This window comes from Mandrillus leucophaeus, unplaced genomic scaffold (assembly GCF_000951045.1).
Source record: "Mandrillus leucophaeus isolate KB7577 unplaced genomic scaffold, Mleu.le_1.0 Scaffold160, whole genome shotgun sequence".
In the NCBI taxonomy this organism is placed as follows: Eukaryota; Metazoa; Chordata; class Mammalia; order Primates; family Cercopithecidae; genus Mandrillus; species Mandrillus leucophaeus.
The window spans coordinates 3,291,129-3,309,029 of NW_012101588.1; the positions used below are offsets into that span (position 1 = coordinate 3,291,129).

At 44.3% G+C, this 17,901-nt stretch overlaps 1 protein-coding gene across 1 annotated transcript in view; it reads left to right on the forward strand.

Annotated features, from left to right (window-relative positions):
* ARMC2 (armadillo repeat containing 2) overlaps positions 1–16,613 on the forward strand; it is a 126,825-nt gene extending 110,212 nt beyond the window's left edge. Inside the window, exons 15-19 of the mRNA XM_011975944.1 lie at positions 4,277–4,399; positions 4,723–4,836; positions 6,871–7,003; positions 7,675–7,835; positions 15,987–16,613. Coding sequence (XP_011831334.1) covers positions 4,277–4,399; positions 4,723–4,836; positions 6,871–7,003; positions 7,675–7,835; positions 15,987–16,144 — 689 coding nt within the window. The 3' untranslated portion in view covers positions 16,145–16,613. The remainder of the gene's footprint in view (positions 1–4,276; positions 4,400–4,722; positions 4,837–6,870; positions 7,004–7,674; positions 7,836–15,986) is intronic.
* The last annotated feature ends 1,288 nt before the right edge of the window (positions 16,614–17,901 follow it).

Below are 17,901 nucleotides of genomic sequence, written 5' to 3' on the forward strand. Positions count from 1 at the left end.
CTGCACTCCAGCATGGACGACAGAGTGAGACTCTCTCTAAAGCTCCCTGGCTGCTCCCGATACAGGTGGTCAAGGGCCTCCCTGTGAGAAATGTTTTAGTCTCTGTATTAGAGCCTGGTACCATATGAGGTTGAGCAGAAGTGAAGAAACCCTGCTCTCCCGTGATGGCTCAGGCCTCTTGCCTCCTATGCCTTAGGCAGTTGTTTGGACAAGCAGGTGATCCCTTCTCTATTTGCTCCTGAAAGATTTTATCTCCAAATAAAAGTTTATAGAAGAGCAAAAGTCACCCCTGACAGGGGGTCACCCCCTTCTACCTTCCCCTTACATGACTCGACTCCTGGGTGAGTTTCTGAGCCCTGCTAAGCCCTTTCTACACTGGTCTCTGGGGATTTCCTACCTGTTTCATCTGCATCGGTGTGGAGTGGTGATCACATTCCAGGAACGGCCTCCTGCCCCCTCCGACAGGCCTGGCAGCTTAGAGCAACGCAGGGCCAGTGCTGGGCTGTGACTGTGACTATCGAAAGGGCCTACCCAGGGCTTGGTTGTGCTGACTGAAGTCAGAGTTGCTGCTGTCCTGTTTACCCTCAGAGCTGAGCACTCCTCCCAGCCTGATGGCTCTTGTGGCATGGCCCCCTTGCCTAGTCACGTGGGAAGGCCATCCCTTGGGTTTTTTTCTTCCTACCTCCCTCTAGCCCTGCACCCTTCACAGGGAGTTGCTTGTACCCCAGGACTTGCCTAGAGAGGTCAGCCTCATTGCAGAGGGTCTTTTAAAAATCAATAATGTTTCTAGTAAGAACTGACCCTCTCAGTAAGCCACCAGACTCAGAGATTTGCTGACTTAGTGGCAAGTCCAAATTCCAGATTTTCTTGTATCCGTGAGTCAATTATAGAGGGTAGGATGGTTCTGTCATGCTTTTTTGGAAGCAGTCTATTGCCCCAACTAGCTCCAATGGGAACTCAGCAACACTGCGTCCTTGACTTCAGCAGGGTTCTGTGGAAAGAGTAGGATAGTAGGGTCACATAGACCTGGATTCAGATGTGTGCTCTGTGAAGTCAGGCGAGGTATTGAACTTCTCTAAACCTCAGTGTTCTCATCTGACCCCTAAATTCATCTTTGAAGTCCTAAGCCCCATGTGATGGTATTTGGAGATGGGGCCTTTGGGAGATGATTAGGTTTAGATAAGGCCATGATGTGGTGCCCTCATGCTGGAGTTAGGGCCCTTATAAGAAGAGACACCAGAGCCTGACCGCGCAGGCTCCCTGATCTTGGACTTCCAGCCCCCGTAACTGTGAGAAAATAAATTTCTGTTGGCTCAAGCCACCCAGTTTATGGTATTTTATTATGACAGGCCAAGGTAACTGAGACAGATGCACCTTTCGAGAATGAATTATTGTGGGTGTGAATTCTTGTAAGTGCATGTAAAACTTATTAGCAGCTGACTTTTGGGGGTTACATGCATGTAAAGTGCCTGGTGCTGTTCATGATAAATGCTTAGCAGCTGTGAGGACCTACCCTCTAGTTCCAGGTACCGGACACCACTCCTGCTAATCAAACGTGTGGTCCTTTGGGAGGTTAGACACCTAAGAGCTACCCTGCATGTTCTGGACAAGCTAACGAATTCTCCTACCAAGGCAAGAGAAATAAAACAGATCCCCAAACACTGCCCAAGACCTAGTGCCATCAGTCTGGGGCTGGAGGAAACCAGGGCTGTAGACCCTTTGCCCAAGAGTTAGACATTCACCTGAGCCGCCCCCCATGAGCGGTCATTCTGCATGGCCCATCTGTTCATTTAATAAGCACTTACTTAGCACCCACTATGTGCCACGCATTCATTTAAACCCTTGAATGCATTTAAACTTTGTAACAACTCTAGGTGCAATGATCATGCTCACTTTACAGTCAAGGAAATTGAGGCTCAGGGAGGTTAAATAACTTGAGTAAGGTCACACGGCCAGTGAGTGGAAGCACAGGGTTCTGGCTTCAGAGTCATGGCCAAAGCAAGAGGGAAGAATTTTGGAGGTCCTGTGTCCCTTCTTTTACCATAACTAGGATATTTCCTTACAGTAGAATCCATATTGATAACCAAAATAATTCAGTTCCTTATTCCCTTTTTATGTACTTAAACTAAAACACAGGAAGTCAGGTCTTTCTTTATTCTTTTTCCAAGTATCCATTAAGTGTCTACCAGGTACTGGGCCTCTGCTGGCTGCTCTAGCGGGAGGGGCCACTGGCGGAAGGAACAGTCTATGTCTTCTGCAGCCTACAAATGACTGAGCGTTCCTTTCAACATCGTAATTTATAAAACGGCTGTTCTCTTTAATGAACAGGAAAAGATGGCCCAAGGGGGCGGTACTTAAGTCAGAGAATTTAAGAACAAGCACAGTCCTCTTCCTTAGCTCATAGCCGCCCTGCTTGCTCCCCGAGGCAAAACTTCGGTTTCATACAGGAGATGGGGCCTCCCTCTGTCACTCAGCCTGCAGTGCAGTGGTGCAATCTTGGCTCACTGCAACCTCTGCCTCCCAGGTTCAAGCAGTTCTTCTGCCTCAGCCTCCCGAGTAGCTGGGATTACAGGCTTGTGCCATCACGCCGGGCTAACTGTTGTCTTTTTAGTGGAGACGGCGTTTCACCATGTTGGCCAGGCTGGTCTCATACTCCTGACCTCAAGTGATCCGCCCACCTCGGCCTCCCAAAGTGCTGGGATTACAAGCGCGTGCCACCACGCCCGGCTAATTTTTTGTATTTTTGGTAAAGACAGGGTTTTGCAGTGTTGCTCAGCCAGTCTGATTGCCCAACTCATATCCAACTGCCTACCCCTCCTCTCCTGGGGGTGCTTCAGAAGCATATCTGAAGCTGAACTCATGACCTGTCCCTGAACTCGGCCCTCCTCCTGTGCCCTTAATTCACGCATCTACCCAGTTATGTACACCCAGGTGATTCCTCTCCCTCACACCCCGTCCAGTCTCTGCCAAGCACAGTCTCCACTCTGCCACATCTCTGCCATTGCCCATGTCCGTGCTATGTTGAGGTCACTGGGACCACTCCCAGCTGCAGCCCTGCATCTGCTCTTCCCCACACTGTGGCCAGAAACGTCAACAGATGAGTCTGGAGACTGAGTGGGAGGCAGAGACAAAAACCACTAAGGGCCTTATGTGCTAAGCTAGAGGATCAATTATTCTTGCATCCAGCACTCACTATGTGCCAGGCACTGTTCTAGAAGCTGGGAATGCAGCCATGAATAAAACAGATACATCCCTAGGCCTCAGGGAGCTGACATTTTAGGGCTGAAAGACAAACATTAAACACATATATAACATCAGGTGGTCATATGTGCTATGGAGAAAATTAAAGCAGGGTAAGAGAAAAGAGAACAGGTGCTATTTTAAATAGGGAGGTTACGGAAAGTATGTCCAACAAGGTGGCCTCTAAGCGACTGCTTGGAGGACGTAAGGAGTGAGCCAAGTGGCTAACTGGGAGGAGAGTATGTTCCAGAAGAAAGTTCAGCAGTGCACGGGTTCTCAGGCAGGGGCATGCTGGCATATTCCAGGAGGCCAGGAGGCTGCTGTGGTTGACCCTGGTGGTCTGGGAGTAGGAGGAGCAAATGAGGCCAGAGAGGTAAGGCCTGGAGCTGCCAGGTAGGTCTTGTGGACCAGACAACGTGGACTATTCATGGGTTATGAGGTGGGTGGCATTAACTGACTTGCTTTTAAAGGATAACTGTGTTGAGAATAGATTTAGGGAGGCAAAAGTGGAAGAAGGGAAGCCAGCAAGTGCTGAGAGATGAATTAGGGGGTGGTAGAGGAGGCCAGAGGTGTCTTCTAGAGTTCATAGTCACAGACAGATCATGACCCCAGGGCTATTCTGTTAGGAGGCGGTGTGCGAAGTAGGGCAAAGACTCCGGGAGGAGCCCCTGGGAGAGCCTGAGAACCCAGCAAACAGGCGGGAATAGAGATGGCTCCGCCCACTGCCATGTTGGCCCCTTTGCTTTACTTCAGACACAGAGCCCAGATCAGCCGGGCTTTTCCAAACCTCCTGGCTGCAAGGATTGAGTTGACAGTATCCTCTCTGCTCTGGCCAGGAGCTGGCCCTTGTATTTGGGGCATTTCCGTGCAGGAGGAGTCGGGGGAAATCAAGTGGTAAAGCTGCCTCTCCAGGGCCTTTGTAGGGACCCTGCCGTGACAGCAGCCTGCTCCTGGCCCTGCTGTTGCTGTAGTTACAACGTGCTTGGTTCTACTCCTGCAATGGGTCTTTGACTCCCTTATCCTCACTTCATTTCAGAATACAAGTCACTTGATGATTGTGAGGAGCTGGTGATCAATGCTACAGCGACAATCAACAATTTATCTTACTACCAAGTGAAGAATTCCATAATTCAAGACAAAAAGCTATATATTGCTGAATGTAAGGTTCAGAGTCGGATGTGGATAAAGGAGTGCTCATTTGAGGTTTCGATTTTATTAACTAAACACAGAGCTGGAGACATTACTATCTTCTGCCTTCTGGTACAAAAATGTCTTACTTAGAACCTGATGATTCTAAGAAATTAGAATATGGGGAAACTAGAAATGGGAAAAATTAGTTTCTTAGTTCTTGCTAAAGTCCCTTACAGTTTGTATTTTATCATAATTTTAAAATTATCAGTATTTAGTATGATGTTGATTTCCATTAACCTTTAAGTTAAAACTTAAATTCACTGATTTAATTTCTCTGGTCGCCAAATCCAGTGCTCTTAAAGCTTCTTGTCAGTAACAACATGGATGGAATCCTGGAGGCTGTGCGTGTTTTCGGAAATCTCTCCCAGGACCGTGATGTCTGCGATTTCATTGTGCAGAACAATGGTGAGTTAATGACACTAGAATTCATAAACATTCACTTCTTGCCAATAATCAGCGGAGTGGTTTTGGAGCTTGAGTCATTACAGTGTTGTACTTGTTTCTGCTTTGAGATTTGTAGAGCTCCGTGTTTGAGGCTCCTGGCTCAGGATGCCAAGATGGACCTAGGCAGTGTTCCCCTCTCCCTTGTGAATGGCCTTCTGTGCACCAAGATGGGGTGTGTGTATGTCTAACAGAAACAGTGAATCTTGAGTCATCACTTCTGTCTGGGGGCATATTCTCAAGAAGACATTCTCTTTTATGTATTAGAATGTCTATTACATTTTGCTTATAATAGCAAAAAGTAGAAACAACCTAAATGTCCCTCAACAGACAAGAGGACAAATTCATTATGGTATATTCACGCAATAAAATGTTCTCTAGCATTCAAAAGCAATAGGAGGATATATACAGAGGAATGCCATGAATATAAGTTTTAAAACATACAAAACTATCTTGGGTATTGCTTCTGCATAGGTATTCATGTAGTGATGCTATACAGTATAAATAGTAATTGGAAATAGTAAACTCCAATTTAAGACAGGGTTCAGGCTGGGTCCAGTGGTTCAACCCTATAATACCAGCACCTTGGGAGGCTAAGGTGGGAGGATTGCTTGAGGGCACGAGTTTGAGATAAACCTGGGTAACATAGTGAGACACTGTCTCTACAAAAATTAAAAATTAGCGAGACAGGCACATGCCTGTAGTCCCAGCTACTTGGGAGGCTGAGGCAGGAGGATCAGCTGAGCCCAGAAGTTCGAGGCTGCAGTGAGCCATGATTGTGCCACTGCCCTCCAGGCTCGGAGACAGAGTGAGAACCTACCTCTGAAAGATAAAGATTAAAAATTAAAAAAAGACTGCATTCACCTTTGGAAGGAAAGGGATGTCCAAAGATTATCATTAGACCTATAGTGTTATTTATTATCAACAAATAAGAATTGTTTATATTTATTATGTTACATGTTGTTTGGAAAGTAATGTTTTATTTCTTAAACTGAGTGGCAAGTACCCACATGTTTACACCCTTTGTATGTCTCAAATATTTTTGTATGTCTCAAATATTAGTATACTTTGACTCTTTGTATGTCTCAAATATTTCATGGAACAATAATAATTTTAAAAACATAACTTCCATGTTCGTAATGGAAAATTTCAATAATACAGATATAAAAAGCAGCAGCAGCAAACCATGCTCCAGCTCTCACTACCTACAGATAACTGCACATTTTGCTGGGCACTCTTTAGCCTCTTAAGAGCACATATGTATGTGATGTTGCCTCTGCCAAGCTCACTGCCCAACCCAGTCGACAGGGCCGGGGCTGGAACAGGGCAGCCCCTCTCAGGTGCATGCCCCATGGGAGGAGGCAGAAGGCACACTTTACCCACTCTTCCCCAACCCTTTGCTCAGCATCTGCTGAGAGATGAGAAAACAGGACAATCGGTTCCCAGTTGCATTTCCTAGGAGTAAGGGAAACTGGTTCCCCAGAGGCGGGAGCCTGTGCTGCCCTGAGATGGCCCTACACTGGAAGGCCTGCCTTGCCACAGGTTGGTTTTCAGCAGTCTGAGTCTTACACGTGGCCCTGGGAGACTTCAGGAATGATCCCACGGGGAGCCAGCTCCCCGCTCCAGGGCTGTGTATTTAAAGACAGTTGCTACTGGAGGTTCAGGAAAACCCTTGAGAACAACTGGCAGTTAGATGAGTGTCACCTGTGCTCCCTCGTGTCCACCAGCAGGGACTCTTTCACTGCCGTGGAGAAGCAGCTGCTGCCTGGGTCAGGTGTTGCAGTATCTGGGGATTGGGGGTGTCAGCTCTGGGAGTGGTGGGTATTGGGGAACCCACTGCCGGGTGATGGATAAAGCCTTAGGAAGAATGAGTTAAGTCCCTTAACAGGGATTCTGGATTTGCAAACCACTCCCATTTCCCCTGTACCATCTGTAAAACAAGAGACAGCTGGGAACCCTGGGCTTTTACTGGGCTGCGTTTGCGCTCTTCCCTCGTAGTCCACAGGTTCATGATGGCGCTGCTGGATGCTCAGCATCAGGATATCTGCTTTTCTGCCTGTGGTGTTCTCCTCAATCTCACTGTGGATAAAGACAAGCGTGTCATCCTGAAAGAAGGAGGTGGCATTAAGAAGTAAGTTTCCAGGTGTAGGATACTGACTCGGGATTTGAGGGACATCGTGTTCTCGGGAGCTTGGGTCCTCTCATCATTCCTGTGGGGCAAAGGGATTTCAACATTGGGAAGCCCCTAAGCTGAGGCTGAAGAGGGAGTTTAGATTCCACTGGATACTTAAAATGGTGCAGAAATAGGCCGGGCACGGTGGCTCACGCCTGTAATCCCAGCATTTTGGGAGGCCGAGGTGGGCGAATCACTTGAGGCTGGGAGTTCGAGAGCAGCCTGGCCAACATGGTGAAATCCCATCTCTACTAAAAAGACAAAAATTAGCTGGGCGTGGTAGCGCATGCCTGTAATCCCAGCTACTTGGGAGGCTGAGGCAGGAGAATTGCTTGAATCCGGGAGGCAGAGGTTGCAGTGAGTGGAGGTTGCAGTGAGCCGAGGTTGCAGTGAGCCGAGATCATGCCACTGCACTTCAACCTGGGCAACAGAGTGAGACTCTGTCTCAAAAAAAAAAAAAAAAAGGTGCAGAAGTAGATTATTGCTACTTTGTAACCACTTAATTTTATAAATAAGGAATTATTTTAAGTGATCTCTGGATTATACTTACGTATCACAGAAGAATAATCATGCTAACAATATTAAAGACAGATTCTGACCTAATAACTTCTCAATTTGAACTTTACTAGGTTAGTGGATTGTTTAAGAGATTTTGGTCCTACTGATTGGCAACTGGCCTCCTTGGTTTGTAAAACTTTATGGAACTTCAGTGAAAACATCACTAATGCTTCGTCGTGTTTTGGAAATGAAGACACCAACACACTCTTACTCCTGCTCTCATCATTTTTAGGTAAGGCTCTTGACTATGGTGAGTCTGTGAGTTTTATCGGAGTGTGAGATAGTTTTTTTCTGTGACCTGTTCAGATAAATAGTAGTATGCATTTGGGTGACTATATTTCTATAAGCAACAAGAGTATGTTAAAGATTACTATAATTTGGAACTATCTGAAGAGGCTGAATGCTATTTACGATGGGGACAGAAGGACTTTCAACTCATTAGATACAATCATGATTTCTTCTGTGGCTTTTTTTTTGTTGTTGCATTTTCTCTAAAGTGCGTAAATATAAGACCTCAGCATAAATGTATTTCTCTTGTTCAAAAGCATATAGACACTGTTGTAATTGAGAAAATAGGGCTAAAAATGGCTAAAAGCTACTCAATTAAGTCATGCTTTTAAATGAAGCTGTACGTTTTAATTAGCTACGTTAATTGTCATGTGGGTGAGGGCCTGTGAGACTATTTGGCATTACAATGGGGTTTATATCCTTGAAAGGAAGGAAATCACTGATACAAATCAAAGGAAAGAAGATTGTTTCTTTCTTTGCTTGTTGCTCTGTCACCCAGGATGGAATGCAGTGGTGCGATCACTGCTCTCTGCAGCCCTAAACTCCTGGGCTCAAGTGATCCTCCTGCCTCTGCCTCTCAAGTAGCTGGGACTACAGACACATACCACCATGCCCAGATAATTAAAAAAAATTTTTTTTTGTAGAGATGAGGTCTTACTATGTTACCCAGGCTGGTGTCAAACTCCTGGGCTCAAGCAATGCTCCCACCTCAGCCTCCCGAAGTGCTGGGATTACTGGTGGGAACCACCTTGCCTGGCCAGGATCATTTTTTACATTTAAAAATTTTTTATAATTTTAGAATAATTTTTTTTTCATCCTGGGTTAATTCTAAAAACAATGATTTGGGTCAGTAAATGAGTGTTTTTAATAATCCTTTTTCCCAAATAGAGGAGATGTACCCATCACTGCCCAGCCACCATACTGGATCCGGGAGGCCCTGTGGAAAGGCTCAAGGTCACTCAGAAGCCATAGGTGCTGAGTTTTTAAAGTTTGAGTTCAACTTCTCCGCAACCTGAGAAAGCTTAGACACCTTTCCTTTACATTCCTTCACCAACCACAGCAGAGGCTCCCAATCCTAGCTGCATAGCAGACTCACTTGTGGAACTTTTAAAAACACAGATTCTCAGCCGCTCCGAAATGATATGTTATCATCTCCAAGATGAGGATAATTAATGTCCAGCTTGCAGGGTGATAAATGAGCAGATGTGTACAAAGAGCCTAAACACAGTGCCGGCCACATAGCAAGTCCTCAGAAGGTGGCTGACGTGCTCTGGAAGCTCTTAAGTGTTGTAACACTATGCCACTAAGCAGGAACTGGAACTCAGGAGTTGTTTGAAAGAATTGGGTGTGCTAGGTCGATGTGAAATTTGGTTTTTCCAGGTAAATATAATTTTGTATATGTGTTTTAAAACAATAAGGAAAAAAATAAGCATTTTCTTTTCATCATTGAGCTTCACAGTTGGCTCCATGAGCATTAAACTGTCTCAGGTTGTAGGAAGCAGAAGTGCATGTTCAGGTTGCCTTAATTCAGTTCTCGATGGTGGTAGAGCATTGAAATCAGCCGTGGAGTTAAAAACCCCCAAAAACCAGAAACACCTTCCCGGCCCCAGCCCTAGGAATTCTGATTCAGAAGCTCTGGGATGAGGCTGAGAATCTGTGTTCAGAGTTCCACAGGTGAGTCTGATAATAGCTAGGATTGAGAGCCCTTGCTCTCGTTAGCAAAGGAGCTTAAGGGAAGAGTGTACAGACAAGACAGAAGCCAGGAAACAAGATACTGCTCAAAGCCTCCCAGAGAGCCAGTCAGGAGCTGGGAGTCCCAAGTGACCCCTCAGCCGCTGGCGTCATGAGCTCCGCCCCCTGGGCGCCACCATTCTGGAGACGCAGCTGTGTTGTGTCCGCTGTTAGGGAAAGAATTTGCTCCCCACTTACTCCCTCTAGGCTCCTTCTAGATCATGGCTTCAGCTACCTCCAGGCTTCCACTTGCTGCCCTCCCTGTGTGTGTCTGTTGCCAGGGCACTTTCCTATGTCACCCACTCAGGAAGAAGATACGATTGGCTCAGTGAGTCACTGTCCTGTGGCCCAGGGCTTTCCTGCGTAGGCAGCAGCTACCCGGTGACAGGCTACGTGTGGTTTCCTTTGTTACCCAAGTCTGCGGCAATCAGCCATAAATAACAAGGATGGTGGGACTGTGGGGCCGTGTGGCACAAAGATGGATCGGAAGGAGGTGTGGGCATGGCTGGCTTCTCAGCAGGGGCAGTGTACCTGGAAGGCACTTCATTTCAGTGGGCCCTGCTGCCTGTTACAGTCCCCTCTTGGTATCTGGGGGGATTGGTTTCAGGGCCTCCTTCGGATACCAACACAGATGTCCAAGTGTCTGATATAAAATGCCATAGAATTGGCATTTCACCTACACACATCTTCCTGCACATGTTAAACCATCTCTAGACTACTTATAATACCTACAATGTGAACGCTTTGTAAATGGTTGTCGTGCTGTGATTTTTATTTGTATTCTTTTTATTGTTGTTGTTGTTTCAAATATTCTCTATCTGTGGTTGGTTGAACCTGTGGACGTGTGGCCCGTGGATGCGAAGGGCTGACTGTGGTCCATTCCCAACTTTTCCGTAGCCAAATTGGACTTCTGGTCGTGCTTTTCCCACCTCTGTGCCTTTGCACATGGTCTCTTCCATATCCTACCTGCTCATCCCAATCTGCCTATCCAGGTGCAGGCCCTTCCCACATAGCTTCTCAAGCCCACAGTCATAATCTAGTCATAGGAAATCTAGACTTCTTATATAGCAATCAATCATGAATTGTGGAACTTGTCCTGTAATTATCCTGTATTATTATTTTGTGAGTTTTATTTCCCCTTTCCAACTGAACCACCTTAGGGAGAGGATATTGCCTCATACAAAGAAGGTACTTGATAGCAGCATGTGGATTGGCTACCAATGGTGGTACCTTGTTTCAATAGTGCTATATCCCTTTAAAAGCATGTTTATTCTATTTTTGAAAGATCTCTCTGAGGCCATCAGCTAGGTGACAGATAAGGAAAGTAGGTTTTAGGACAGTTAAGTGGCTTGCCTGAAGTCATACTGTAGCAAAGGCAGGACTTTCCATCCAAAAACAACCAACTAGCCCTGTGTTGCCTAGAACACCCTTACTCCACCCCACCCTTGCCGGGAGACTGTGGCATGGATAACAGCAAATAAACACAGCTCACTCAGGGAGCCGAGTCACTGTGCAGTGCATCCCAGGTTTCTCACGTGATCGAGAGCTCCCCTTCACGAACCGAACCGTGGGGACTGGGCCTCGTGGGCTGGGTGCTGGGCTGTGCTTTTCTCTCGGCAGTGGGCACTCAGACCCTGACTTCTGACAGGCTGTGTCTGGGCAGTGGGACTGCTGCAAGTGAAATGGGCATGTGGGTGAGAGTATATTTGCATTTCAATTCTTTTACAAAGATAGCTAAGAAACAAAACAAAACAACAACAACAAAAAACAAAAAACAGGCCATTTTGGAAACAGGATGAGCTATTAAATTACCGAGGCCCACGTTGAAGTATGAGCACTGTTTTTGGAAATACTGGTATGGCAATTTCTATAGTAATGTAAGTTACCTAACTTTTTCTTGCCAAGTGACTAGAAAAAAGGGAGAAGTAATATATCAACATCGTTGGAATGTTGACAGTGTTTCTGGAAAGTGGCTTTAAAAGAACGTGGTCTGAAACTGTCCACTATATTCCAGTTATGTCTTATGAGCTCATAAGCAGTGTGTTGATGCTGAAGTTCTTAGTGGTGTACTGAGCACTCCAGTCTACCATGAGCCCCTCTGCGGGGAGCTGGCACCTAATGACCATGTGTGCAGTTTATTGTTGCAAATGGGAAGTACACTAGGCTGTTGTATGTTCATCATAAGTTATGTGGCAGTGGGCACTTAGGTTTTGTGACAAGGGTAGAGTGGAGCCCCATGTTGAAGTTGGAGGATCATATCAACCTATGCTGAAGAGCTATCAGGTGCTTCTAGAACATTCGACAACTTTACCTTATAAGAGAATGGTCAGGGCAATGATAAATCCCTTAAACAGCCACCTGCTGCTGAACAGCTAGCTAGGAAATAGTGTAGTGAGTAAAGAAAGCTTTTATAGATGCTACAGGACACAAACTTCTAATAATGATTGTGTTGTAATGATCATTGATTATTGTAAGGTCTTTTAATCCTTTCTAATACTTTGCCCCAAATTTTAGTATTTGGAAGCATGCTGTGCCTAAAGAAAGCTTAAGAATGATTGGTTATCTAAATAAGCACTTTTCACACTGCAGGTTAGGAAATCAATTTAGTTGGTTGTGACCAGCATCTTTAAAAAAATGAATTAACAAAGAAAGAAAATATCACAATATATTACATGTAGTAAGGACAAGTATTGTACTTGAAACATTTATTTGTATGTAAGTAGGTATATGTATACAGAGTCATGATGGAAAATACTTACTATGACGCACAGTTTCTAACTTATGATGATTCAAATCTTAAAAAGAATTAAAGACTGAGTGCAATGGCTCGTGCCTGTAATCCCAGCACTTTGGGAGGCCGAGGTGGGAGAATCACTTGGGGCTAGGAGTTTGAGACCAGCTTGTGCGACATAGTGAGACCCCATCTCTACTAAAAGTAAAAAAATTAGCTAGATGTTTGTGTTTGTAGTCTTGGCCACTCAATTGAGGTGGGAGGATCACTTGAGCCCAGGAATTCTAGGCTACAGTGAGCTATGATTGCACCACTGCATTCCAGCCTGGGTGACAGAATGAGACTCTGTCTCTTAAAAAAAAAACATTGAATCATAGATCTAAATTTTTACTCAATCAGCCTCTGCTACTCTTTGCAGTACAAGTTCCAAAATTTAATACCCCATGTGATATGGCACTTTTAATGTATGTCACCGTATTTACTTTGAAACTTTAGACCTCATTTCTCTTACCTGTAGCTGTTTGGCTATTCTTGTTATCTTGTCTAACCCAATTTAGAATTAATATGGTTTGTGGGTGGATTAACTATAGGCTGGGCCTCAAGACAAGTAACATGGTCTTGACATTAGATTTTAAAAAGCCACACACCCAACAGAGATTTTGCTAAAACCACTAAATCCAACCAAAGCCCTGGGAGGAAGAAGGGACTATGACATGCACAGGCCATACTGCTCAGCCGCCAGCAGCTTGGGGAAGAAGGACTTCTACAACAGAATTCATTTTCTTTCTTTCCTTCTTTTTTTATTATTATTATTTTTTTGAGACAGAGTCTCTCTCTGTTGCCTAGGCTGGAGTGCAGTGGCATGACCACGGCTCACTGCAACCTCTGCTTCCTGGGTTCAAGTGATTCTCCTGCCTCAGCCTTCCAAGTAGCCGGGACTACAGGTGTCCAGCACCATGCCCGGCTAATTTTTTGTATTTTTAGTAGAGATGGGGTTTCATCATGTTGGCGAGGCTGATCTCAAACTCCTGACCTCAGGTGATCCACCGGCCTCAGCCTCCCAAAGTGATGGGATCATAGGCGTGAGCCACTGTACCCAGCCCATAATTTATTTTCTATATAACAGAATTCGTTTTCTATACAACAGAATTTTATTTTTATACAGCAGAATTCACTTGTCAACAAGTTTAATGTTCAGAAAATCTGGAAAACAGTGAGTAGGAAGATGGTCTAGAAATCTGAAATCACTGGCTGGGTGCGGTGGCTCACACCTGTAATCCCAGCACTTTGGGAGGCCAAGGTGGGTGGATCACCTGAGGTCAGAAGTTCGAGACCAGCCTGGGCAACATGGCAAAACCCCTCTCTACTAAAAACACAAGAAATTAGCCTGGCCTGGTGGCACATGCTTGTAGTCCCAGCTACTTGGGAGGCTGAGAAACAAGGATCACTTGAATCTGGGACATGGAGGTTGCAATGAGCCGAGATCACGCCATTGCACTCCCGAGTAGACTCTGTCTCAAAAAACGAAATGAAATCTGAAATCCCTGGGACTACCTGACTCTTTTTGTCCGGAAGTAGCCAAACAGGAAGAGCTTTGAAGGCACCAAACACTGCCTGCATTCTCCTCCCCTCGGGGCCCAGTTGTCTCATGGGTGGGGAGATCTAGGTTTGCTTACAGGGTCTCTATGGAGCTCCTTGCCGAAGTGTTTGTGTCTGCTTAGAGTTTATCTTAGAACTGCATAGTTGACCACTTGGTTGTGATGAGAGGAAGGTACAAACTGGGATTCCAGACTCCCTTATCTTATTTTGGGTGGTGACACTAACACCCCTAGTGCCAAAGGACACAGTGAATGTACACAAATATTCAGTATAGAAAATCTGATATCAACAGAGTCATGAAGCATTTTATAATAGGATTTTAATTGGCCCTATAAAAAAGTGTTGGCAGCTGGGCGCAGTGGCTCAAGCCTGTAATCCCAGCACTTTGGGAGGCCAAGGCAGGCAGATCACTTGAGGTCAGGAGTTGGAGACCAGCTGGGCCAACATGGTAAAACTCTGTCTCTACTAAAAAGACAAAAATTAGCCGGGTGTGGTGGCACATGCCTGTAATCCTAGCTGCTCAAGAGGCTGAGGCAGAAGAATTGCTTGAACCTGGGATTCAGAGGTTACAGTGAGCCAAGATTGCACCACTGCACTCCAGCCTGGGTGACACAGCGCGACTCCATCTCCCCCCGCAAAAATAAAAATAAAAATAAATAAAATGTTGGCAATGTAAGTAACAACATCTGTGGTTGTTTTAGGATTTAGTGGTTACCATTTAAGAAGTTGGCCTCGTGTCACAGTTGTAGGAAGTGGCAGAGCTAATCTGACTGGCAGGTCAGTGTACTTTGCTGAAGTCTGTCACACAGGGTGTGAGGCTCAACATCAACACATAAAATTGCTGTGGCAATGAGCACAGAAACTCAGTGGCCATTTATCTTCCTACTTGGATTGAATATATGGTGTTCCCAGAATTCAGGATGCCCTTGGATTAGAAATTGAAGTTGTACTTTTGCATTTGATTCTTACAAGTTCTTTTCTGCATTATCCATGGGCTCACCTGGGATTCTAATATTCCTTAGGATTCCCAAGGCCTCCTAGTTTTCAGTTTTGGAGAGAGTAGGGGGTTGGAAGGTTGTCTTTTCAAAGGACTGCTTCCCTGCTGCTGTGAAGCCAGCAAAGTTCTGACTTTCAGTAAAGTGTAAAGTGTCAAATTTAACTGAACTACTTTCCTAAAAGATTTCCTGATTCCTTTTGTATCTAACCTTTGAAGTAATTAACTTTTCTATGTACACATAAGGAAGTAATTCTGAGAAATGGTGATCGAACTTTTAGATACAAACTTACATATAAAAAACTAAGGAATTAGTTGAAATAAAGGTTCAGTTCAATCTCAGATTTTTTATTTTTTGAGACAGGGTCTTGCTGTGTCGCTCAGGCTGGAGGGCAGTGGCACAGTCATGCCCCACTGCAGCCTCAATCTCCCGTGCTCGAGCGATCCTCCTGACCTCAGCCTCTTGAGTAGCTAGGACCACAGGCACATGCCCCCATGCCCAGATAATCTTCTGATTATTTTTTATTTTTTATTTTTTCTGAGCTGTCACTGTGTTGCTCAGGCTAATCTTGAACTCTTGGACTCAAGCAATTCTCCTACCTCAGGCTCCCAATGTGTTGGCATTACAGGCATGAGCCACCACACCTGGCCAGATTTTTTTTGAAAAAAATATTGCCCATTTAAATTAAGATACCAAAATATACTAATTGTAAAGTAATGGGCTTGGAGAGGTAGGTCACACCTGTAATCCCAGCACTTTGGCACGTGAGGAGGTCAAAGTGGGAGGATTGCTTGAGGTCAGGAGTTGGAGACCAGCCTGGGCAATACATGGAGACCCTGCCTCTCCAAATAAAATAAAATAAAATGATGTATTCATAAAGAACAGAAGAGAGTAAAGAACTTCTCTGAAATCCTATCTTGTGTTACGTTGGTATTAAAGGGTGACCCAGGGTGAGTTTAACTCATATCATCAAAATTAAATGATATTCAATAGGATTACATTTCTAAATAATGCTGTAATTTAAATTTTTCTAATACAGATGAAGAACTAGCACTGGATGGCAGTTTTGATCCAGACCTAAAAAACTATCACAAACTCCACTGGGAAACAGAATTCAAACCTGTGGCACAGCAGCTTCTCAACCGAATTCAGAGACATCATACCTTCCTAGAACCCCTGCCCATTCCCTCTTTCTAACGTGATGCAGGTGAACAGTAGAAACAGGAAGTCACGTCTCCCTCATTCTTAAGAACTGGTAACAAATGTGAACATTTTTTTCAGGATTAACAAACGTGGAAAGTTTTTCAAGAACTGGTTTTAGTGAGTAGCCGAAGTATTTTTTAAAAATAAGCATTTCTTCTTGTTAGGTATTATGGAAAAATGTATATACATGTTATATTTCCTGTTATGAGAAATGTAAGATGAAAATATATGCATTTTTAAGTAAATGACTTTTTCTTCTATTCTGTATTAAACAATTTAGTTCTAGTCTTAAAATCTTGATTTAGCAATTTTGGAATTAAAGTGTTCATAAGTTAAATGAACTGTGCAATGAAGGCTGTTAGATTATATAGAAAGAAGGGTAGTCAACATGAGTGGAACATGTTACAACATAGGATCTATACTAATTCTTACCACGTCAAATAATAAGGGTTCTCATTTGGTACCAGTACCTTTTTGGTCCTCATATTAAGAGAAGGAGTAAGCAGAAAAACTTAAAGAAAACTGCTTTGGGCCATTTGTTTATTAAATAAATAAAATAGATTAAAATGAGAGTTATCTTTTCATTTGAAATAAAATGACTGGACTAAGACAGTCCTTCTAATTGTAACTCTCCGTGTTTGACAGGTGACGTAATGTATTAGAAAGAATGCAGGCTTAGATGAATGGTAGACCTGCATCTGAATCCACGCTCTCCCCTGCTACCTTTGGAGCAAGTAACTTAATTTCTTGAGCTTCAACTGTAAAATGGGAATCATATCTATTTTACTGTAGTGTAATTTGGAACAAACCATTAAATGGGCAAATGGCCCACTCCAGTGTATGATGTGGAGTGGGTGTTGAAAACACCAAGCACTTTCTTAGTTTGCCATTCTTTTGTAGGATGAGTTCGGCCTTTAAATAAATGATTAAAAAACAAAAGATTGAGATTACTATTGTTATCCTATACTAGCCAAATGAAGATGAGTTGGAAATAAAAATAAATTTGCTGACTCACACCTGTAATTCAGCACTTTGGAAGGCTGAGAGGGGAGGATCCCATGAGGCTAGGATTTCAAGACCAGCCTGGGCAACAAAGTGAGACCTCATCTCAACAACAACAAAAAGTAAATTTACTACTCTGCTTGGAGAAAGGATTTTATTAACAGCTCATTTCTCACCCTACAAAACACCAAAACTCATGGGATGAGAGCAGGCGTCCCAGACTGAATGGGTTCTTGAAGCCTATTAGAATAAACCAGCTGGGCATGGTGGCTTACACTTGTAATCCCAACACTCTGGGAGGCCGAGGCAGGCATATCACCTGAGGTTGTGAGTTCGAGACCAGTCCAGTCAACATGGTGAAACCCCATCTCTACTAAAAATACAAAAATTAGCTGGGCATGATGGCACATACCTGTAATCTCAGCTACTTGGGAGGCTGAGGCATGATAATCTCTCTCTCTCTCTCTCTTTTTTTTTTTTATTATTATACTTTAAATTCCGGGGTACATGTGCAGAATGTGCAGGTTTGTTACATGGGTATACATGTGCCATGGTGGTTTGTTGCACCCATAACCCATCTACATTAGGTATTTCTTCTAATGCTACCCCTCCCCTAGCCCCCCACCCCCTGATGGGCCCCAGTGTGTGATGTTCCCCTCCCTGTGTCCATGTGATCTTATTGTTCAGCTCCCACTTATGAGTGAGAACATTGGTTTTCTGTTCCTGTGTTAATTTGTTGAGAATGATGG